The sequence below is a fragment of the Lutra lutra genome, chromosome 4, assembly GCF_902655055.1.
Source record: "Lutra lutra chromosome 4, mLutLut1.2, whole genome shotgun sequence".
In the NCBI taxonomy this organism is placed as follows: domain Eukaryota; kingdom Metazoa; phylum Chordata; class Mammalia; order Carnivora; family Mustelidae; genus Lutra; species Lutra lutra.
The window spans coordinates 40,462,318-40,487,738 of NC_062281.1; the positions used below are offsets into that span (position 1 = coordinate 40,462,318).

The window sequence follows — 25,421 nt, forward strand, 5'->3', positions numbered from 1 at the left end:
CTAAACGGAATTCTGTATCACCACCATTCCCATAGAACTATGGGTAAAATGTCTGTCAGAGAGAAGGGAGCGGTTTGATTCAATCAGCAATTCAAGACATCATTGTTCACAAATGTTGGGGCAGAAAAGAGATATACTCTGGCAATTTAGGGCACCTCCATATTTTCCTTAAATGCAAAGCAAAGTGCTCTAAAAATCACATTGTTTTTAACTTATTATACAAAGGCGACACAGTTTGGACAGAGAGCATCTAGAATCTGGTCACCTTGTTTGTCATTAAAAGCCTTGCCCCCAGGGTGCCTGCGTGGCTCAGTGGGTTAAGCCTCTGCCTTAAACTCAGGTCATGATCTCAGGGTCCTGGGATTGAGACCCCCATTGGGCTCTCTGCTCAGCAGGGAGCCTGCTTCCCCTTCTCTCTCTGCCTGCTGCTCTGCCTTCTTGTGATTTCTCTGTCAAATAAATAGGTAAAGTCTTTAAAAAAAAAAAAAAAAAGCCTTGCCACCACTGACCATACAATTTCAAACAAGTTCATTCCTTCAACAGAACAGTTCCTGAGTGACTATTACATAACAAACATACTAGACGATGGAGATAGAGAGGTGTTAAATATATATATATATATATACACACACACATATATAGTATATATTAAATATATTATTTTATAATGTACTAGTATTGAGTATGTTATAATATAGTATATATCAAATATATTTCGTATGTAGTATATATTAAATATATTAATTACACCACTAAATATATATATTATATATATTTTATATATATTTATATATATATATATATATATATATATATATATATATATTCTTTTTCATGTTTGTCTGGAAATTAGACTGGAGTGAGGTGATTAGGATGGACTGGACAGTTTACTTCCTCTGAGGGCATAAGGACAGACCAAATTTCCCAGCCTCCAAATAACTTCATTCTGGGCAGTGAAATTTGAGTAGAAGTAAATAAAGTACACGGTGTTCAGACCTGGCCATGGAAACCTCCCATTTGATTACTGACTTTCTCTATCTTCTTACTTGCCAGCTGGATGCAAAAGAGGGCTCTGAGATCTTAGAGGTTATGGTGTCACAAGATGGGAAAGAGCAGAAGGCCACCTGCTGAACACCTTCTTGGAACCATCATGTGAGCAGTCAACCAGCTGCTGTTGTGTTAAGGGACTGAGACTTGAAGTCGTTACAAGAGTCAGTGTCCCCTACCACACCAGGAACCACAACTACTCCAAGACATTATGATTCAGAGTATGCACGATATGGTGTGAGAAGAAAGACGTGCTCGCCTGAGCTGGAGTTAGGTATCAGAGAGGGCTCCTCAGAAGAAGAAACACTTAAGACGAATCCTGAAGGGCGGCATGAGACAGTGAGGAAGAGGACAGAAGGCTGCAAGGGGAAAGCATATTCAAAGTCATGAAGCCTTGAGGAAACGTGGTACATCAGGAAAGTGTTAGTGACTCCTGACTACTAGAGTATGCAGTAACGTTGGGAACTGGAGCTACTAAATACGTGTTTGTTGAAACGACTAAGAGCAGAGCCCAGGAGACACAGTAATTACCAGAAACGATGGATACGGGAAGAGGGAAAAAGTACTCAAGAACCTTCTAACTTAGGAGGCAGAATAGATGATACTCTCTTCCCTGAGGTAGGAAATGCAGGATAAAGAGGTAAAAATATGAGTTCTGTTTTGAAGAAAAGTGCAGTGTAGATAGCTGTGGAACATCTGAAAGATGTATCAGGAGGTACTGGGATATAAGGGCCTAGGGCTCAGGCAGCAGTATGGGAAAGAGAGGTGGGTTTGGAAGGTGTCACAGTGGAGATGGTGGCTGAAGTCACAAGCATGAAGGACTGCTTGAGTAGAATGTTCAGGTGAGAAGCCAGATGAACGGAAAATGAAGAGGGAAAGTGGGAGAATGGGAAGGGGTGAGAGCAAGAAAGAGAATATAAGAAAGAAGTGACAGAAGCCAAAGAGAAGAGGTATTCAGGAAGCAGTTGGCAGTGACAAATGCTTCAGGGAGGGGAAGTAAGATGATGGCCTGGAAAAGGTCCATTATATTTGACAAGTTGGGCTGCTATTTGTGACCTTAACAGGTTCCATTTCAATACTGGCAAAGCCAGATTAAAATGGTCTGTAGAGTATTCCATGGAGCACTGGGTGTGGTGAATAAACAATGAATTTTGGAACACTGAAAAAAAAATTTAATTTAATTTAAAAAAATTTTTTAAAAATGGTCTGTCGGGGCACCTGGGTGGCTCAGTGGGTTCAAGCCTCTGCCTTCAGCTCGGGTCATGATCCCAGGGTCCTGGGATTGAGCCCCGCATCGGGCTTTCTGCTTAGCAGGGAGCCTGCTTCCTACCTTCTCTCTCTCTGCCTGCCTCTCTGCCTACTTGTGATCTGTCAAATGGATAAATAAAATCTTTTAAAAAAATAAATAAAAATAAAATAAAATAAAATAAAAATGGTCTGTAGAGTGAATGACGGATGAAGAAATGGAGACAGGAACATAAAATACTCTTTAAGGAAAATTAGCTCTGTGGAACAATTAGCTAGAAGTGGACAAAGAGGCAGAGTTCATTTCATTTTGGTTTTATTTTTCAGGATGTAGGATTTAAACATGGTATTATGCTGAATTGTCTGAACTTTAATTTCTCTATCTGTAAAATGGGAATAATAATGCCCCTTCTGCTTGGTTCACTAAGTCGTCAGAACAAGATGACATATGTGAAAGATTCTAAAGTACTGTGTAAAGGGCAATGTTATTATGTATTTATAAATGTCAAAAATACGAAGTTATAAGAGTCAAGAGTCCAGTGAAATATGGTTAGCTATAAAATCAAGGAAAAACTATAATCAGTCTAGATCTAGAAATATGAAGAAAAAGAAAGATGTCTTTTTAATATACAACTATAAGTTGTTGACCCCAAATGTTAGAGGCTAACAATAGATGTCTACATCCTATGCTGGGCAAAATTTTTCTGAGGCTCTTAGATTATAGCCTTGGTTCCCAGACATCTTCATTATAACAGAAAAAAAAAATGTCAATTAACCCTGGCAGTACACTAAGTCATCTGGGAGTTTATTAGTCTTATGAGTAGTAGTCCTTAAATAAATATTTTTGGCAATTACCCAATTTCACAAAGCAACAGACTAACTCCATAATTTAGATCTCATGACCAGTGAAATCATAGTGAATGGCCACAGCTTGCTGAGGAGTATGTTACTCTAAGCGGCGATTGAGGTATTCTGGGAAGGAAACTAGTCAGTTTAGGACTTCCCTCCCGGGAAGATTAACCATTCAAAAGAATATGGTCCAATGATTATTTCATTAGTCCCCAAATCTTTAGTCTCTACATAGAACGTTATTTTAGCACTATGACATCAGTGGAACTAGTTCCTCTCTTATAAAACTTTTTAAAATGGTTTTAACATGTCCCACCTTCCTCCCTGGAAGATATCTTATCCCCATAAAAGAAAAATGTCCCTTTCCTTTTTTCTTTGTGCTTTTGGACAACTCCCTTCCGACTTGGTTTCCTATTTGCTGATGTCTCCTCAGTTATATTATTTTCAAGGGTTCAGGGTGCTAATTAAGGTCAAGCAGCTGTGTCTCCAGCTCCAAACAAAAATCGTGTAGAATAAATAAACTCTCCTTTACAATAGATACTAATCTGATCTTGAAACCCAAATAAACTCCATTTGCAATTGTTTCTGCATGCCTTGTTTACTTTTTCTATCTTTGGGAGAACAGACTACGACCAGAAGGGGGTACTTCTTTTATCCATGTTTATACCCATCAAGTACTTCACCCTTAATGTGTGACACTACCATATGTAGCTATTAAACTAGGCCAAATGTCTATAGGTCAAGTCCTAGAACTTTTACCTACTGCAATGCTAAATTTTATCCTAAGACTGAGAGTCAATAAAGCACTTTGCAGTTACCTCAACCACAACTACAAAGAAAAAGAAAAAAACTTATGTTGCTGTTGAATACCACAAAACATTATATAGACCTTTGCAGAAAACCAAGTATCTTTCATAAGTTCCTCTCATTTATTCCCAAAGAGACACTGTAAATTTAAATTCTTCATCATCGCTGATTCACAGAATCAGAATGGCGAGACCCAAGGAGTTTAAGAACATTCCCAAGGCCACATGCTTGTTTAGGAGCAGAACCAGGTCTATATCCAAGATCCTCTGCTTCCTCCTCTCTTTTCACTAGACCACAGACAACTCCCATCATGTTACCCACTTTATTTTTATTTCACTTCTCTAGCAACAATGGGAAAAGGCCTGGCTTCCTCTGAAGTCATGAGGAGTCTTTGATGAAACACAGACGTGAATTTAGTTCTCCCTCCAATGAAAATACATAACATATTGGTTACATAAGGAATGTTATGGGGTCATCAAGGATGTGGAAAGCTTTCTAAAAGAATGTACAAATAATGCTTGGAATCCTAAAAAGGCTAAAGAAGATGTTACAAACAAATGACCGAATATGGAATGGGGAAAAGTTCCATAAACAATCAGTATTTTCATTTGAATGGTTTGTTTTTATTTCATAAGGGCTCCTCTTTCATGGACAATCCTGGTTTTTTAAAGAATTTCAATTGAACACCATGACCAACCTGTAGATGGAGAAGGAAGCCACTGAGCGAATCAGGGACGCCAAAGCTCCCACTTTAGCAGCTTCCACTGCCCCCTGGACCCGGTACTGCACTGTCTTCGAGTAGTTGACGTAAGGTTGATTATAAACAACAATCTTGCCTCTTGCTTCTGGGGCCCTTCTCTGCAGTTCCTCGAAAGAGGTCACCACCAGAACTTCTGCCGTAATGCCTAGAAATAAAAGTCATACAGACTTAATTTATGGTTTCCGACTGGCCAGGTTGAATTGGCACAGAAAAGTCACACATGCTTTGTCTGCTACATCTGACAAACTGCTTTGAGGAGATCAAAGTTTTAGAGTGATTTGCCATGGGAGAGAGACTGCAGAGGTTAGTCAGTTTCCCAAGGGAGAGAAAAGGCATTCAAAATAATAGGACATAGGACTCAGAAGGTTTTTAAACTCACTTGACCAGCTGGTACTAAATCACAAATTGCTTGAAAAGATAGTTTTTTACCCCTTCTTTCCCACCCTAGGAAGTCATGAGTTTCACAGAATGACACTAATTACTTATAAAGAAAATGCACTTTACAAAGCTCCCACTGGGATTAATGAAACACATACTTATCTTTTTATAAAGTTATTTTGATATGTTGTTAAACAGTCTTCACGGACAGCATACAAAAAATGGCAGTACATGACAAATGTTCTTAGGAGCCAAGAATCTTCAAAAATCCAACTTTTGACAAATAGTTAATGTAACCTCTACCAGGAACTACAAAAAGTCAGCTTGCTTTCTTTCCTCCTTTATCCCATATTCTTAAAGAATATGAAAACTTATGCTTCTCAACTTACAGTACTTGTTCATCACCAAACACAACGCTATTCTCCAGATAAAACTTCTGAAGATGTTATGTAATTATCCCATAATGCTGTTGTCTCACTTGGAAGAGATGCGCCATCTTTCCTCCTACAAGACTCGCCCAGATCTTCCCGATTAGGGAGCAGCATTTCAGAGCCTCCAAGAAGTCATTTAAAACTGCCAGACTAGTGAAGATGTAATTTGATGGAGCAGTTTGAGTGACAAGGAGAAGACAGTCAGCGTCAAAGGCCAAGTGCAGTGACTAAATAAAACTATGAAAAGTACCTGCTGCCTACTCTTTTGTGGCTTTAGTCATGCAGTCATGAAATACATCGGTAAAAACAGAAGTATCAACATGTATTTGGCATGGTTCTTTAATCTTGCAAAAGAGAGAACTAGGTTTTCCTGGAAGGTTAGCAGATGGCATTAAAATATTAACTGTTACTTGGAAAATCCTTTTAAAATACACTGCAGGTATGTGAGAATACTTGCTTTCGATATAGGCCCCATTGAAATGGACCCTTTGGACTGGCTCCACTCCTACTTCTGGATCCCCTATCTGGACTCAATTTGTACTTTTACTTTAAAGTGAATGACTGCAGATCTCATAAGCATGTCTCCACCAATAGTCAGAACTCAGAATTTAATTTATAACCTAAGAAAAAAGTAATGCACAATTATAAAAAGGAAGCCACTAGCTTTTCCACATGATAAATAAATATGTATAAACATACAAAAAAGAGTTCAGCTAGACAGATTTTGAGATTCATAACTTTCCAAAACCTACCTTAATACTTGACTAGTGTTACTATTGGCATAATACAAGAATTTTGTTGATGGTTTTCAGTTGTTCATAATGAGTAACAGATTCAATGGTCCACCCAAGGGCTGTCCCAGCAATGGGGTAATTTGGGCATCTGGATCAGAGCCACTAGAAATGAAGCCGAATTTCTATAAACTTTCATAGGTTGCTGCAGAATTAAAGTCATAGGAGGGTGGTACTTCATTATAGTCTGTGCTTTAAGTTCTTTTAACAAATGACAGTGTGATGGTGTCCTGGACAGCCAAAACCCATCATAGATACCACCGTTACCAAAGCAAATCACTAGTAAAAGCTGTAGGTCAAAACCTAGGCTGTAAACATAGAAGAAAAGTTCAATTAACTGGTGTCCTGAAAGCTTAGAGTTATCTCTGACTCCTCTTTCCCTCAGTCCCCACATCTAATTAATCCTCAAATACTCTTAATTTCAGGCCTTAAACATTGACAGAACCCAGGTCCTCTGTTCCACTCTCTCACACCAGGCCCTCATTACCTCTGGCCTGAGAGCCTGATATAGCTCTCTCTCTTCCACCCACCCAACACCACTGGTGTAGCAGCCTCCAGCCCAGCTCCCCCAAACTTCACCTCCACAGAGCTGCCTGAACTAATCTGAACTAAAGTCAGATCAGCCTAGGTCTACCCCTGCCCTGCCCCTCTCCAGCTCTACTGAAAACCATCACTTCAACACACCATTCAAAGCCTGCCTCTCTCTACAAAGACAATCTCCCTTTTCTTACAAATTCCATCAAAAATATACTTTAAAGTTCCCGTTCTCACCATGCCAGTTCACTCCTCAGCATCTTTGTTCACACTACCGTACATCACGTCTTGTTGATCTCGTTCTCCCAATTCCATCATGTGACTAACACCCATTTATCCTTCAGGATGCCATTTAAGGATCTCTTCTTTAGGAGGCATCCCCTGGCCTCTGATCTCCTGTCTCATTTCCCTCCTTACCACCCGCAGGGGAGCCTGGCTTATGAACCATCCTCCTCTGGGCTTTCAGAGCATCCTGGGCCTACCTGGGCACTGGGCAATTGCAACTCGGCCTATTTATGACTCTCTCCACCACGTAAACTGTGATCTCAGGGACTGGAGCTACGTTCATTTTTGTTAGCATCCCCTGGGCCTAACACAGTGCTTGGCGTATGCATAGGCAGTCAGTCAATAAACACTCCTTGAATAGCATTGCTCCAAGTAGGGTACCACTGACTGGGTCTAAAGCATTTCCATAAAAGTACAATTTTACCTTTAAAGTTTGATAGCACTTCTCTCATAATAACTCAGCAGTCTGATTCTCTTACCACCCAGAGCACAGCTGCATAACAATAACCAAGCGAAAAAGGCCTTGGGGCAGTCAGAATAGGAATATAAATTCTAAGTATGAAAACTCAAGGACTTGCTCTCTCTGAGAGACTCTCCACCCTTACTTCACACAAAATTCTAAATCTAGTATTTAAACCTATAAACCATGAGAAACAACAAATCAAAAGGAAGAGATACAGTTGGAAGCTGATAGTACCAGAAAAGACAATGTCAGAGATAGGAACATGTAAAATAACAAATGCTGACAGAACTCTCTGCAGTGCTGGAAATGTTCTCTCTCTGTGTTGATGCAGTAGCCATTAGTCACATACGGCTCTCGAGCACTTAAAATGTGATTAATGTGACTAAGAAACTGAATTTTTAATGTCACTTATTTTAATTTGAATAGCCATATGTGTGTAGTAGCTACGATGTAGAACTCACAACCACTACAGACTCAGCCATTACGTAGGCAAAGAGCCAAAAACAACTCTGTTGGCCCTGAGGACCTTGCTTCATGACAGTTCAGCAACAGACGCGAGAGTCATGGTGATGCCCTCCGGCAGCAGTCACAGACCAAGTGGACTGTGTTCAGTATCCATCTTTCAGGGTATGTAGAAAAAACATTTAAAGAAGATTTTTGCTCAAACTGAATAAGATAAAATGAGGCCACCTGGAAGGCTTCGCTTATCTATAGTAGTTTGTGTTGGACACATGTTACACAAAGGAAATACTCAAGTTCTCCTACAAATCAACAGGTTCCTCTTCTTTTCTGTGTTCTCATCTCCCTTCTCCCCATTCTCCATTCTCAAAGATAGTACACGAAAACCCCTAAGAACACAAATCCAGTGTCATATTTACACTAAGGCCTACCCTGACCTCCCTATCTATAAGTGCAACCCACTCCCAAATCCCTCTCCCTCTTCCCTTGCTTCAGTTTTCCACAGAATTTATCTGCTTCCAGCTATACCTATACAATCATGTAAGCTCCATGAGCAGGTAGAATCTTCTATCTGTGTTATTCATTAATATTATCAAAATGCTTGAAATGGTGCCTGACACACATTATGTGAAATTCACACACACACACACACACACACACATTCATAATCATAAAAAAATGCACACATGCATATACGGAATGAAGCAAACGAAACTAAAAAGAAAAAATTAAAGTATGATAATACCCATCCCTGATCACTCTCCAAAAATGTATACTTTTCAAGGAAGTTGTGTATTTCTGTAGGTCAGGGTAATGGATGATAATAGCAATAATAGCTATACTTGAATATCTATTGTTTATACGAATGACCAGAGAAATTGCAAAGTAGTTATTAGGAGGATACTGATATGCAGAGAAGTCCATTTATACAACTAGTAGGTGTTGAAGCTGATGTTTGAATCCAAGGATCATGGTCCTTCTAGTAATTGCACTGCTATCTTCTTTTTTTTTTTTTTTTTTTTTTTTTTTTTTTTTTTTTTTTTAAAGATTTTATTTATTTATTTGACAGAGAGAGATCACAAGTAGACGGAGAGGCAGGCAGAGAGAGAGAGAGAGAGAGGGAAGCAGGCTCCCTGCTGAGCAGAGAGCCCGATGCGGGACTCGATCCCAGGACCCTGAGATCATGACCTGAGCCGAAGGCAGCGGCTTAACCCACTGAGCCACCCAGGCGCCCCTGCACTGCTATCTTCTTTCACAAATGTAAAATAGAAAGTCTCAGTATTTTCATTTTAAGGGAAATAAAGAGGAAGAATAAATAGGTATATAAAAAGTCTTCTTAAGTTATTTTATTTTCTTAGTCTACCCAGTATCCAAGTACTACTGTCACATTAGGTCCCAAACTATGGACCTAGGAGGGAGACTTCACCTGGGAAAAGAGTCAGCAGACTCTTTTAGAGTAATGAAGAAAATGTGGGGCTGAAGCTAAGAATATTCACATTATAAAGCAGCTCTCTTGGATACAGCTGATTGTACCACAAAAACTGTAAAAAGTCCTCAGGTGCCTTTTGATTCTCCACACCTAATTTTTTTTAATTGATCAATTTATTTATTTATTTTATTTTTTTTATTTATTTGACAGACAGATCACAAGTAGGCAGAGAGGCAGGCAGAGAGAGACAGGAGGAGGAGGCAGGCTCCCTGCTGAGCAGAGAGCCCGACGCGGGACTCGATCCCAGAACCCTGAGATCATGACCTGAGCCGAAGGCAAAAGCTTTAACCACTGAGCCACCCAGGCGCCCCGATCAATTTATTTTTTAAGCAACTTACCCCGTGCATAATTACCGCTGTGGTCTCCTTGCAGAGACAACAGATGCTGGCTGCTGTGGTGTTGGCTCAGATCATTTTTTCTATGAAGAATTTGATAAAGAGACTCCACACTTCGTATTTTCTAACTGGATTCCCCCCAAGAAAAGTTAAGAATAGAAAGATAGCGAAGTGAGAATTTTTATGTCTCCTATTATTAAAAGGAAAGGAAAAGACTACAAACAGAAAAAACATGTCTCTGGGGCTCAATTCAATGTGGTATGTTTTCGAAAATTAATTCTGATTTCAGAAGATTTAGCCTCCAAACAGGAAATACTCCAGCCCCACCCAAAAGGAAGCCTAGCTTCTTAGTCTTATCACATAATCTCATACTGAGTACACTGCACAAGATAACTAGGTCCAGTGGAACGGCTGGTTTTTCCTGAACTCCGTTATGGAGAAGGAAAAATAGTTATTCTTGGAAACTTCAGTGTTTTGCCCTAAAGTGGTAAGGAAATTGCAAATTCATGGAAAGACAGATAAAAGAACATGGGAGCAGTCCTTCTTGAGTGTCCATTTGTTTATGGAGAATATTATAATTCTTCAATGTCCTTCTTATGAAAGAACAACCCTTAAAAATTCAAATTCATTCAGCAAATTATAGCCCTCCTACTGGGTGGAGCTTCATACTGGACACTGGGGGCAGCATGAATTTGACTAAGTTTCAGTCCTATTCTCAAAAATTGGAAAATCTGGACACCAAAAACCATAAGATACCTAGAAATAAACCTAACCAAAGAGGTAGAAGATTTGCACTCAGAAAACTATAGAACACTTTGAAAGAAATTGAGGAAGACACAAAGAAATGGAAAAACATTCCATGTTCATCTTGATTTGTTCAAAAACAAATATTATAAAATTGCCTATGTGTCCCAAAGCAGTCTACACACTCAATGCAATCCCTATCAAACTAACACTAGCATTTTATACAGAGCTGGAACAAACAATCCTAAAATTTGTATGGAACCAGAAAAGACCCCAAAGAGCCAAAGGAATGTTGAAAAAGAAAACCAAAGCTGGAGGCACCACAAATCCAGACTTCAAGCTGTATTACAAAGCTGTAATCATCAAGACAGTATGGTACTGGCACAAAAACAGATACATAGATCAATGGAACAGAATAGGGAACCCAGAAATGGCCCCTAAACTCTACAGTCAACTCATCTTTGACAAAGCAGGAAAGAGTACCCAATGGAAAAAAGACAGTCTCTTCAACAATTGGTGTTGGGAAAATTGGACAGTCACATGCAGAAGAATGAAACTAGAGCACTTTCTTACACCATACACAAAAATAAATCCAAAATGAATGAAAGACACAGGCATCCATAAAAAATCCTAGAGGATGGGGCGCCTGGGTGGCTCAGTGGGTTAAAGCCTCTGCCTTCGGCTCAGGTCATGATCCCAGGGTCCTGAGATCGAGCCCTGCATCGGGCTCTCTGCTCGGCAGGGAGCCTGCCTCCTCCTCTCTCTCTGCCTGCTTCTCTGCCTGCTTGTGATCTCTGTCTGTCAAATAAATAAATAAAATCTTTAAAAAAAAATCCCAGGGGCGCCTGGGTGGCTAAGGTTAAAAGGTTAAAAGGTTAAAAGCCTCTACCTTCGGCTCAGGTCATGATCCCAGGGTCCTGGGATTGAGCCCCGCATCAGGCTCTCTGCTCTGCAGGGAGCCTGCTTCCTCCTCCCTCTCTCTCGCCTGCCTATCTGCCTACTTGTGATCTCTATCTGTCAAATAAAATAAATAAAATCTTTAAAAAAAAATCCTAGAGGAAAACATAAGTAGCAACCTTTTTGACCTCAGCCACAGAAACTTCCTACTAGTCTCATCTCCAGAGACAGGGGGAAAAAAGCAAAAATGAACTATTGGGTCTTCATCAAGATAAAAAGCTTCTGCACACCAAGGGAAACAACCAACAAAACTAAAAGGCAACCTATGGAATGGGAGAAGATATCTGCAAATATCTTATCAAATAAAGGGCTAGTATCCAAAATCTATGAAGAACTTAAAGAAGTCAATGCCCCAAAACCAAAATATCCAGTCAAGAAATGGGCAAAAGGCATGAACAGACATTTCTCCAAAGAAAACATAAATGGCTAACAGACACATGAAAAAATCATCAGAGAAATGCAAATCAAAATGACAATGAGGTACCACCTGACACGGGTCAGAATGGCTAAAATTAACAACTCAGGAAATAGCAGGTATTGGCAAGGATGAGGAAAAAGGGGAACCCTCTTACACTGTTTGTAGGAATGCAAACTGGTGCATCCACTCTGGAAAATTGTATGGAGGCTCCTCAAAACCTCAAAAATAGAACTACCCTACAATCTAGCAATTGCACTACTAGGTATTTATCCAAAAGATATCAAAGTAGTGATTTGAAGGGGTACATGCACTCCAATGTTTATAGCAGCAATGTCCACAATAGCCAAACTATGGAAAGAGCCCTGATGTCCATGGATGGATGAATGGATAAAGAAGATGTGGTATGTATACCACATATACACATAGTTTTATATATATACATACATACATACATATGCATGCACAATGGAATATTACCCAGCCATCAAAAAGAATTAACTCCTGCTATTTGCAACGATGCAGATGGAACTAGAGTATATTATGGTAAACAAAATAAGTCAGAGAAAGACAAGTGCCATATAATTTCTATGTAGAATTTAAGAAAAAAAAAAACATGAACATATGGAAGGGGAAGGAAAATAAAATAAGATAAAAACAGAGAGGGAGGCAAACCATAAGAGATCCTGATCTATAAGGAAGAAACTGACGGCTGCTGGAGGGGAGGTAGGTGGGGGGATGGGGGTAACTGGGTGATGGGCATTGAGGAAGGCACGTGGTGTAATGATGAATCACTAAACTGTACCCCCGAAACTAATAATACAGTATATGTTAATTAAATTGAATTTAAATAAAATCTTTTAAAAAACTGGAATATCTGGTGGAGAAAAGTAGGTAAACAAAAACTTTAAAAAGAACACAGGATGTCACAAGTCTAAATGAATGTACAAAGTAAAATTTCATGAAATAATTCTCACTGGGGGAAATCTAGGAAGTTTCCTATAAGATGAAACTTTAAATGAGCCTTAGAAGACTTCAATAGCCTGAAAATGAAGAGAAGGCCATTCCTAGGAAAAGAACAAAGAAGGGAAGACAAAAACAGACGAAACATCTATTCATTTACAGTGAAGAGGAGGCCTACTGCCAGGCCCCCAAACAGACAAGGAGACATTCTAAAATCTAATTCTCAACCAAGATATTTTTGGACCCCTATTCTCATTCTATGAGTTCCAATAAGGCAAGGAAAACAGCCTCCTTAAAACAATTTTCAGGGAAAAAATATTAAACTCAGCTATTAGTTGAGTGAAAGAAGAGCAAGAGGCGAAGGGCACCCCCAAAGGACAGCCACAGGTGTGTGACCCACCCTCTCCAAACTGTCTCCTGAGATCTGGCTCAGATTAAACCCAGCTGTTACCTGGAGAGCAAGCCCAGACCTGACTTCATCAAAATCCGTGGGCACAGTGCATTACCAGCATCTCTCGAGAGGCAGCTGTCTGGCTGATGGAGCAGCGTACCGCAAGCCGCCCTGCCATGCTGACACCTGACCTCAAAAACACAGAACTTATGCATTTTGTTGAATTATGGAGAGGTGCCCCACAGGACCTCTGTGTTTAATTCAACCTGTCTTGTAGCACACTCAAGAAGTCTGGGGACCCAACGCCACAACACACAACGGCAACAAGTGTGGAGTACAGACCAATCCTTAGCGATCCGATCACTTAGGATTCCAAACTACTTCCACTGGTCAGGCCACTGCACGAAAGGCAGTCACACTTGGGGGCACTTTGATTAATTTTAGCAGTTATCACAGGGAGCCAGTTGTAGTCTAAAACATGAGGTGTATTATGTTTGAAACACAGTTGCTCTGGTTGTCTTAAATATGGTTGCTTTGAGGCCTGTTTGAATTTGGTTGCTTTCTCCTCAACCTCTGAGTATTTCCTTGTAGATCGGTGTGAATGAGTGGGGGCTTCCACAAAAAACATGATCTTCTTAGACATCTGTGAAAATGAGCAGCCGGAAGGTCCAATGTACATCAGTCTGCTTCCAGCGATATCTAAAATGGAAAATCTACAGGTCTTCGTGATGGTGGGGGTATGGAGGTGAGTTTATGGCTGTGGTTGACTGAAACAGCACTAGTTATCATAGTCTAGGGGTCATGGCTGGCTTTGCTGAGGAGGTGGGATCTGAGAAGGGAGTACTAATAGACTGGAGTAGGAAACCAGGGAGAAAAAGAGAGAAGGAGATTAAAGACGCAGAGTGAGGGAGAGAACGCCATGAGAAGAAGCAGGCAGTGGCAGGGTAACATCACATGGGAGCCGCGTAGCTGTAGTAAGGAATCTGGGTGGGGACAGAGAAGTCAGGCAAATTCAGAGTTACATTTTGGATATACCACTAGTCTTAGTCTGCTGGGATAGAGGAGGCAAGAAAAGGTATGGAGGGCTATTTAGGCAGCAACTGCCACATTCTGGTTGAGAGCAGTAGTGGTTGGAGAGGGCAATGAGGCGGAGAGAAAGAAGACTGGACAGACCACTCTAAGTGGCAGTATGGAGGGGATGCCATTTACTGCAATGGAGAAATCTGCTTCACTGAGTGTTGTGCTCCATAACCATATTGCCTAATCTATATAACAATTGCTTTCCTGAGGAAAGTTGCATGTAAACTGAAATTTAGTTATAAGATCACTCAAAACAAAGACCTTGTTGCTTAATTTTAAGATGAATCCTATCTGTGAAACAACGATCTTCATCTAAAACTTTTTTACAAAATATTTGCTGTACTACATTGTCCATTCCTCCAGGTATGCTTAAAACAGGGTATTTTTTTATCAGTAACAGAGAGCATCCATTGAAATATAACCTGCCTTGAATACAACTATAGAGCTCACTAGCCTTTGCTGATGAATAAGTTGCTTAACTTTTCCCGGCCTGTAAAATGGGAATCACAGTAACAGTGGCACTGTCAGGATTTTTGTGAGTATCAGATGAGATGACAGAGGTAGGAATTGCTATGTGTGCTATAAAGAAACATAAGACAATAAGAGTAATGTTTGTCCCTAAGAGACTTTTAATGTCACAAAACAAACCAAGGGTGGCTGGGGGGGTGGTGGTGGTAGAGAGAAGGTGGTTGGGTTATGGACATTGGGGAGGGTATGTGCTATGGTGAGTGCTGTGAAGTATGTAAATATGTAAACCTGGCGATTCACAGACCTGTACCCCTGGGGCTAATAATACATTATATGTTTATAAAAAAATTTAAAAAATTAAATTAAAAAAAAGAGTAAGATTTGTAAGGGTTCTCAACATATATCAAATAGATATAAGCAGTAATTATCTGATTTATTTAAAACTTCAAAGTAATCACCAGGAGTAAAACAAAAATAATGGATATAATCAGCAAATATGGAGCCTATCCAGCTCAGAGCAGAACTATTCTTTATCACAACAGACAGCTCCAGAGGCTATACAATTTCTTGTCAGTTTTAACTAAAGAAATTATGCAGGCACTATCTCATAAAGATGCCACAAAAGACTTGGCAGAGAAGCTGGGGAGGTTTCCTGGGTCTACTTGGCAAAAAAAAGACAAAACAAACAAAAAAACACAGGGGTGATGGAGGAATGTGTGAGAGGAACAAGGAAAGGACTTTTCAGAGAAGCATCAGAGGAACAGGGCATGATAGAAAAAGATACCACTGGCCTTATCTAAAATTATACTAATGCTATATTGTATTATCTCCCTCCCCCTTTTCTGTAAGAGAATGACACACGCCAATCAATTGCCTTGTAAAATGCAGTGTCTCTCTTAGAAGACACCAATGCTACGCTTGGCCGTGAGATTTGCTCTGGCCAATGGAATGTAAATAGGAAAGGTATATGGCCCCAGCTGAGCAGGAACTTAAAAGAGCCACTGCAAGCTTAGATTGTCTTTTAAGAGATCTTTTCTTCCAGCCACAAGAATGACATGTCCCAGATAGGGACTCCTTCAGCCTGGATCCTGGAATGAAAAAGATACTTGAGGAAGAAGCAAAGGTGATATCAACTTTATATATTTATATGCAAAGTGCACAAGAAATAAATCTTAGAAGGGGCGCCTAGGTAGCTCAGTCAGTTAAGTGTCTGACTCTTGATTTCAGCTCAGGTTATGATCTCATGGTCCTGGGATCAAGCCCCACATCGGGCTCCGTGGTTGGTGTGGAGTCTATTTGAGATTTTCTCTCCCTCTCCTTCTGCCCTTCCTCCCTCCTCTAAAATAAAAAAATATATCTTAAAAAAAAAAAAAAAGAGGGGTGCCTGGGTGGCTCAGTGGGTTAAAGCCTCTGCCTTCGGCTTGGGTCATGATCCCAGGGTTCTGGGATCGAGCCCCGCATCGGGCTCTCTGCTCGGCAGGGAGCTTGCTCCCTCCCTCTCTCTCTGCTTGCCTCTTTGCCCACTTGTGATCTATCAAATAAATAAATAAAATCTTTAAAAAAAAAAAAAAAGAAAGAAATCTTAGGAGGTCCAGGCCACAGAAATTTGGGGGTTGTTTGTTACCACTGCAATACTGAGTGAGAGCTGACAAAAGTAGGAGCCCTGAATTTAAAGTTTCTTTCAGAGCATTTCACAATCTGTAGCTGATGACAGATAAAATATAAAATGAATATATCTAATACCTTAGGGAAGACTGTTCAGTGAAAATTAGATAACTACTTTCTTCTTCCTACCATACATCAAAGTGATCAAATGATCAACACCAAACAGTAGACAACCAACAAATCTGAAAAAGAATTTAGCAAGTGTCAGTGACTTAACACATGCAGATTAAATGACAACAAAGTTTAAATAAGAGATAAACCCTAGAGATCATTAAAATGCAGTCTTGGCAGCTCCAGTTAGCTTACCCACCTGATGTCAATTCTAAAAGAAACAAGCAGCCCTGTTGTACTATTAAATAATTCTATACACTTTCAATAGATTTCAATATTTCCTATCTAAATGTGTTTTCCCTCTAAATTCCATCTCCAAAAACCAAGGGCAAAAAGGATAGAAACTAGTGTGCTTATGTTTGCATCAAGTACAAAATAATGTTATTATAGTGTTATATCAGAGAGATAAAATAACTCTATGACAGCTTGGCATTCCAAAATGGGCTTTTTCATTTAGCTATGTTTTGAAATGTTAACTCACTATGCTGTTCTTAGAGAAGTAAAACTTGAAAAAAAAAAAAAATACTGCAACAAAACAGAATTTTTGCCCTAAAAAGAAGAAACCTGACTCACTTTCATAATTCAGTTTGACACAGCAATTTGCCATGAGAAGATTCCAGAGACATGATGGAAATATCAGAACTATAGGACTTACACAGAAATTTCCTGAATGCTATTTATTAAAGTCCACTGGCTGGAAGGACACAAATCCAGCTATCAATGTCAACCGCACTACAATTACAATTCAAAGCCATCACCATGCAGTTTAAGCAGGGGAGATTTAAGTACAAGAGCATTAACCACATTTAATTTGTTCAACATCATACATCATTAGGGAATTGCAAATTAAAACAATGAGATACCATTACACACCTATTAGAATGGCAAAAATCCGAAACACGGACAACACCAAATGTTGGCAAGTATAAGGAGCATAAGGAATTCTCATTCATTGCTGGTGGGGATGCAAAACGGTATAGCCACTTTGGAAGGCAGTTTGGAACTTTCTTACAAAACTAAATATACTCTCACCATACAATCTAGTAATTGCACCCATTGGTTATTTACCCACAGAATTTGAAAACTTGTGACCAAAAACTGCATACAGATATTTATAGCAGCTCTATTCATACCTGCCAAAACTTGGAATCAACCAAGATTTCCTTTACCAGGTAAGTGCATAACTAAAGGTACTTAAAGATGGTGGAATATCATTCAATGTTTAAAAGAAATTAGCTATCAAGCCATGAAAAGACATGGAGGAAACTAAAATGCATATTACTCAGTGAAAGAAACCAATCTAAAAAGACTCTGATTCCAACGATATGACACTCTGGGAAAGACAAAACGATGGAAACAGTAAAAAGATTAGTGGCTGCTAGGAGCTAGGGAGAGAGAGAATGAATGGGCAGAGCACAGTAGATTTTTAGGGCAATGAAACTATTCTCTACAATGCTATAATGGTAGATACATATCATTAAACATTTGCCAAAACCCACAGAATGTACAACACCAAGAGTGAACCCCAATGTAAATTATGGGTTTGAGTGATAATGTGTCAATGTAGGTTCATTAATTATAACAAATGTGCCACTATGAATAGGATGTTGATAATGGAAGAAATTATCCATGTGTAGGGGGAGTGAGTATCTGAGAATTCTCTATATTTTCCCTTCAGTTTTGTTGTGAACCCAAGCTCCCCTAAAAAACAAATTTTAATTCTAGGATCTCTAAAAAATAAAAATAAAAATAAAAATAAATAGATAAATAAATTTTATTAATTAAAAATATATAAAAATATATTCAAAAGAAAGTCTATGGCCAATAAAACCTGTAATCAGGAATGCCTGAATGGCAAAGGGAGGGTCTCCTTTATGTGGGAAACACAGAATCTAGCATAGTATTAACCTCACACATTCAATCAACATATATTGAGAGTTTAATTATGTGCCAAGAATGGTCCTAGAACACCCAACAGATATAATCCCTTCTCTCAAGGCATTTCAATAAATACTTGCCATTGGTTAACTTTGTTTCCATAATAATTTTAGTCCCTGTATCAAGTTTTCTTACACATATGAATCAATATTATAGAACAATTGTTAACACCTGGGTTGCAGCTATCATGAATCTTTTTTTAACTTCTGAGACCAAAGAACATGTGGATTCTCATACTTGGAAGTGACAGAAAACCCCAGTTGGCTTAAATAAATCTCCTTGGCTTAAGGAAATGTATTGGTGGGGCACCTGGGTGACTCAGTTGCTTAAGCGTCTAACTCTTGACCTTAGCTCAGATCTTGACCTCAGGGTCATGAGTTCAAGCCCTGTGTTGGGCTCTATGATAGGTGTAGAGCCTACTTAAAAAAAAAAAAAATGTGTTGGCTCACATGACCAGCAGAAGGGCTGGCCTCAGATAGTTCCTGGCTACTGGTATTGCTCCCTTTCATCTTAAGAATCTGTGTGGTGCTTTGCCCCTTCAGAGCTCTAGGTTCTCCCAGACCTCATATCCTTATTATACTGCCCACGGAAAGAGGGAGTGTCTCTTCCAGAAGTTCCCATGGGAAAAAAAAAAAAAAAAAAGCAAGCTTCATTTTACCAGAAGCCCCAGGAAACAAGTCTGTTTAAAACCATGTGTTATGCCCACTCTGAATCCAAAACTATGGTCTTGGAGATGGGATGTGCCAGCAACCTTAAGCCAAGCAAGGCCCACCTCTAGACTTGGGTAAGGGGTCAATCCCACCTAAACCATATGGCTGGAGGAGTGGGTGAAAGCCACCTAGTTCCAAACAGAGGGAAAATGGATGCTCGGTAGCAAACAACAGATGGCCACCACAGAGGATATCTCTTGATAGTGTCACAGTATGTAGTACAATGCATTTCCCATATTCTGAATTCAATATATGTTTGCTGTGTTGAATGACCATATTTTTCATGATCCACTTTGGCAGAGTAAAGAGCCTCTCAGGCCATTCATCCCCAACCATTTGAACAAAATGAATGGGAAATTTTTTATGAGTTTCTGAAGAGCTACCAACTAATAAAAAACAAGCATCCACTTAACACCATTAATAGTTTATTAATCCATACCAGAAACTTGAGCAGAAATGCTATGTTAATAGAAATATTAAGGCAATAGGCTCCCACAGCTTGCATGGTTTCCAAGAACCCATGTGGACCACTGATTAGCCTTGAACCATATCTGAGAAGCCACTATTTCATACAACTTCATGATGGAAAAGTAAAAAATTTAAACATTTGTAGACTTATCAGATTGTATGGCAGGGTTTTCAAATATTTAAGGAAAAAAAATCAGGTTTGTCTATACTCAGTATAAATCCAAGAAGTGAAAGGTAATAATCCTTCAGTTCAAAAGATTTGCATGAAACTGATGATAATCGAATAACTGTTATATGCATGTTCTGAGCAGGCAACATGCAAAGCTATTTACATGCATTAATTCATGTAATCCTTACGCTCCTATGCAGTAGGTATTGTTGTTCCTATTTACTGAGGTGAAAACTGAGATTTAACCTACTACAGAGTTTGGTTAGTCACAGTTCTGAGATCCAAACCCAGATCTATCTGATGGAAACTTTCTATCCCTATCTTGGAGAAAGGTAGAGAGAGAGCAATAGTCCTTCTAGTAATTTAATCCAGTTAGTCATCCATATATTTGTGTTTATGTCTCAGAGACCAACTTCTTAGCATATTATCTTACACAGCACAATGCATTTACTAGCTGTTACACAGATTATAATCTGTAGACACAGAATAATTGTTGATGAGTGGCCCTTAAACTATAACTTTATCCTTTCCTTCTTCATTTAACCTACTTCGAGTGTGTTCTTAAGACTGTCTCTTCAAGCAGGCTTACTTGGTGGTCACTTCAGAAAGGATTTATTTTTTTTTATTTTTTTTTTAAGATTTTATTTATTTATTTGACAGAGAGAGATCACAAGTAGGCAGAGAGGCAGGCAGAGAGAGAGAGGAAGGGAAGCAGGCTCCCTGTTGAGCAGAGAGCCCGATGCGGGACTCGATCCCAGGACCCCGAGATCATGACCTGAGCCGAAAGCAGCGGCTTAACCCACTGAGCCACCCAGGCGCCCTTCAGAAAGGATTTAATTATAATAAGAATACTGAGTAGACATTTATGTAGTTCTTATAGTATACCAGACACTGTTCCAAATGTTTTATTTCCATTAACTCTTGATTCTCTCAACAACTCTATGATATACCTTCATAATCCTCATTAAATACAGGGCATTTATCTATTCAGAACTGCTTTTTATTTATTTGTTTAAAACTTTATTACCAAAAGAATTTGAGGAGACCTATAAAAATATATTGAAAAATAAAAACAAATGAGTGAAGAGAATGCAGGTGTAGTAAAATAATACCATGGTTAATATTATAGAAGAAAATACATGTCATAAGGTTTGTGCAGTCACTAGAGAGGATTATAAATTTAGCTGTAAAATGCCTGGCAAACAAAGCAAAGAGTGAAACATTATAAGGCACAAAACAGAAATACAAACCAGTTGCTCCAGAAAAACACAAACTTACTAACAAAAAGTTTTTTAGTGGGTCATTATAAAGAAAATGCCATATGATATACCAATAGACAACAGTCCTTTTCTACCACAAGTATAACATATAGGCACATTGTTCCTTTCCCCCATAACCTCTTTCTCTCTTTCAGTAATAGAACCATTTAATACTGATGGAACAAGACTACCTCAAAACAAACCACAAAAAAAGAGACCTCATTTTTCAACTTCTCTGTTAGCTAGGTATGATCACATTACTTATTAGGGGAGGCATGTCTTTATCTTCCCCATGACTCCTTCCTGATCACTCAAATGCAGATGGAAGAGGTCATCTTATCATGAGTTAGAGCTGAAAAGGAATGTCAGGACCGGAGTCTGGATTCCTAATCCATGAAGCACAATTACCTAGAATTGTATATGACAGAGAAAGAAACATCTATCTTGCTTATGCTATTGCTGTTATTTTGAGATTTCTATCATTCCTAGCTAACTAAGTAATGAGGGGGACAGAACCTCCTTTGGATTTGGGGATATTTAAACTGAGAACTGAAGGATTATGTTAAGGGGCTATCCACTAAGACTGACAAGAGTACTCCTTCCAGAAGCCCTAAGGCAGGAAAACTTTCCAGAGGAACTGAAAGAAGATCTGTCTGCAGTATAGTGAGAAAGGGCAAAACAAAACATGAGATAAAGTCTGGGAAAAAGGAAGGACCATATCATTCAGGGCTTTGTGGATTATGGTAAAGTTAGACTTTGTTCTGTGGTCAGTGGAAGAATGCGTGTGGCAAACATTTGTCCCTCAAACCCCTTTGAATGAGATTTTTACATGTATATTAAAAGATAGCTCTTTGTGGTGATAATTTTTCTAGGCAGGAGGACCTGGCGAGAGGCATATGAGAGAATATTCATATAAAGAACACAGGTCTTGCATTCACAGAGTAGAGAAGGGAGAGACTTGAAGAGGGAGACCAGTTGAAAAGATAGACCTGGACAGAGATGATGGTGGCCTGGCCTAATTCGTAGAAGAAAAAAAGAAGGGAATGAATTTGCAATATATTTTAGAAACAGAATCAATAGATTTTGCTGAATGATTTGATGTATAGACAGAAAGAGGGGTACAATGTGGGGGGGTGATCTGATGAGAATTAAAAAACAAAGAGTTAAAGGATAGATTCTCTTAAAAACTTGGAGTGAATGTGTAGTCAATGTTGTCAGTTCAAAGCAGGGCAATCCATATTGACGACACAACTGATAGCCTCTTACAAAACTAAGACTAAGAAGAACACATGTCTGAATCCATGACCACCATACTTCTACTGGTGGTAGCCAATGAGCTCTGACCTTCTTCAGAATACAGTTACTCAACACAGGCAAATAAATGGGTAATCAAGGCCCCACATGTACTGGAAAGGATCTGAAAGATACAGACATTTCCCTGTCCTCCAGGAATTTAGTATGTAAATACTTAACTAGCCTACAAATATATTAGCAAAAAAATACATTAATATATCAGTACATTAGTCCAGAAAGCATAAAAGTAAACTGTGCTAAAAATGTTATTTGGACAAGAAGAGTTTCTGGAATCAGAGAATTCTCAGTATCCATATCTTCATCTTGTCTTTGTTCCTACTCTCCCATCTCAGTAGGCATTGTGCCTCTTTTCTGAGTCAATCCTTCAACTTGTGCTCTGCTTTCCTACAAAAGTGAGTTTAATTAATTACCCATTCTGCTTCTTCTTATTAAGCTGTACATTCTTTGGCAAGTCACTTAAGCTCCCCAAGCTTCAGTCTCTTTATCTATATAATAAATTCACAGCAATGTTGTGAGGATGAAGTGAGAACATGTACTTGAAACTACTGTGTAAATTAGATAATCAATATAAAAATAAAACATATTCCTTTACCATCTTCCCATTTCTCTACTTCCCCTCATGGGCAAATTATATGAAAGTTCTATCTACTCTTTCCATCACTCACTCATTCTCTCTCTCTCTCCCACTTCTTAGTTGTTACTAACTTTATTGAGATTAAATTCACTTACCATACAATTCACCCACTTAAAGTGTACCATTCGGTAGTTTTTAGCATATTCACAAAGGTATGTAACCATCATCACAATAAATTTTAGAACATTCCATCACCTCTAAGACAGACATCATAATAGCTTTAACAGACAAACATACCCCATCCACATGTCCCACCACCACCACTAACCTAGTAATCTACTTTCTATTTCTATGGATTTGCCTATTCTGGACATCTTATGTAAATGGAATCACAAAATGCAGTCCTTTTTGATTGGCTCTTTCCTCTTACCCTAATGTTTTTGAGGTCCATCCATATTTTAACACACATCAATATTTCATTCTTTTTAAGTGCCAAATAATATTCTATTGTATGAATATACTTTTTTAAAATCCATGCAACAGTTGCTTCAAGACTCATCTTTGTATTCCCTACAGTGAATCATATGATGCCTATGAGGGTTGTAAGCCCCCGAATACAGTAACTATGCATTACCCATTTCTATCCCAATGGTATGTGCACCCAGCTGGCCTAAAGCAGGTGTTTAATAAGTCTATTCAATAAATGAAAGAATGATAAAGACTTAAAAATTATTTATTGAAATAATTTATATGTTGAGGGCAAGATCTATATAAATGCACATATCTGGATTAGATTAATATATTTTGTTCATTAACCCTTACATTGCTCTGATAACTAATTTTACAAAGCGAACTGACTGCTTCCTTCCAAGTAGCCTGAATTTCTTAACTTAAAATGAAAGCTCCCTTGGAGTATACATCCATCCAGAAGTCCCTTCACAGTTTTGCACCAAAAGTCTTTGGCTTTCCAGCATCTAGTCTTTCTAGTGAAAAATGAATTGTTTTCAAAATAATCAGAATTAATAAGGCACTTATGGGCCTTCACAGCACTCATAATTCACAGTATCAGCCATATAGAGTCCCTGTAGTTTTGTATTCTACTGCTGGGTGGGTGGGGTTGGGCAGTAGGAGTAGAACTTAAGGAAGCCAATAGATCTATTTTATGTCCATTAAAAACTTTAACTTAAATGAAACCAGGTTTATTGTTTGGCCTCATCCATAATTTAGGTGGTAGACAGAATACCAAAAATGTATTATTCATTCAAGAAGTGCTTGATACCTTGGGTAAGACCTAAAGAAAATAAAAAAATAAATGTAAGGTGTTTCTTAGGTTGAAGTAACATAAATTAATTGGAAGTGATGAAACCATCACATGCAATATATGGCTACCCAAATGTCAGAATAAGGCCTGTTATAATGCCAATGGGATCCAGAGCAGGTGGATGTCCATCCCTGACAGAACCTGCCCCATCCAACTGTCAAATTAAAAGTCACTCGCATCCAGGCTCTGCCCTATCCAGGGCCCTTGCCGAATGCCAGAGAGTTACTGGAATGGTATGATGCATTTATCTGCTGTCTGAAGGCAGGGGTGATGAAAGTCCTAGTACCAAGATGGGCCTGCCATCTTCTTAACTACCCCCACCTCATCTCTCACCTGCTGAAGTCAGTCTGGCCACATATCCCCCCTACCCCCGCCGCCCTGTTTTTCATGGTAATTTCTTCAAGTACTCAAGTCCAGCCCCAAACACCAGACTGACAGTTCGGTGTCCTGAGTTCCTCACCTAATTGTTACTTGTCTTCAGGGATTGATTCCTTCTTCCAGAGTCTAAAACATCAGCTCCCAGAATATGTCCTGATATATAAGTAAAATGACAGACTGGAATCAAGAAACAATACATTGTCTGAACAGAGTACGTAGACAAGCACAGTTCCCTTACCTTGGAAAGGCACCTGGAAAGAGTATTAGTATGGGCAGCACCACCGCTCTCCGTGTCCCCTGAACTTAGCCATCTGTATGTTAATCTCTGTCAGCAGTCCCCAGGCCCCAACCACTTTCAGTCTTAGTTTTTTCTCCCCTTTCCCATCAGAAATGCCTAGAATATCTCTTGACCAAATAGAAGAATGGCTGAGCCACACAGACGTTCAAATTGGATGACGGTAAAAGTTATGTTTAGCTTAGAGCCAAATTCCAGAAGGCCCCCACCTGCCACCTACACTGAAGTTTTTGGACTTTTCCCTATTGTCACTGTGGGAAAGGGGGAAACAGTGGCGGTTTAGGAACAGGAGAAGAACAAAACAAAATCACAATTTGTGTTATAACCA

General features: G+C 39.1%; 1 protein-coding gene across 1 annotated transcript in view; it reads right to left on the minus strand.

The window, feature by feature from the left end:
• Positions 1-25,421, minus strand: part of CPQ (carboxypeptidase Q) — a 486,593-nt gene that overhangs the window by 317,898 nt on the left and 143,274 nt on the right. The window contains exon 3 of the mRNA XM_047725337.1: positions 4,646-4,853. Coding sequence (XP_047581293.1) covers positions 4,646-4,853 — 208 coding nt within the window. The remainder of the gene's footprint in view (positions 1-4,645; positions 4,854-25,421) is intronic.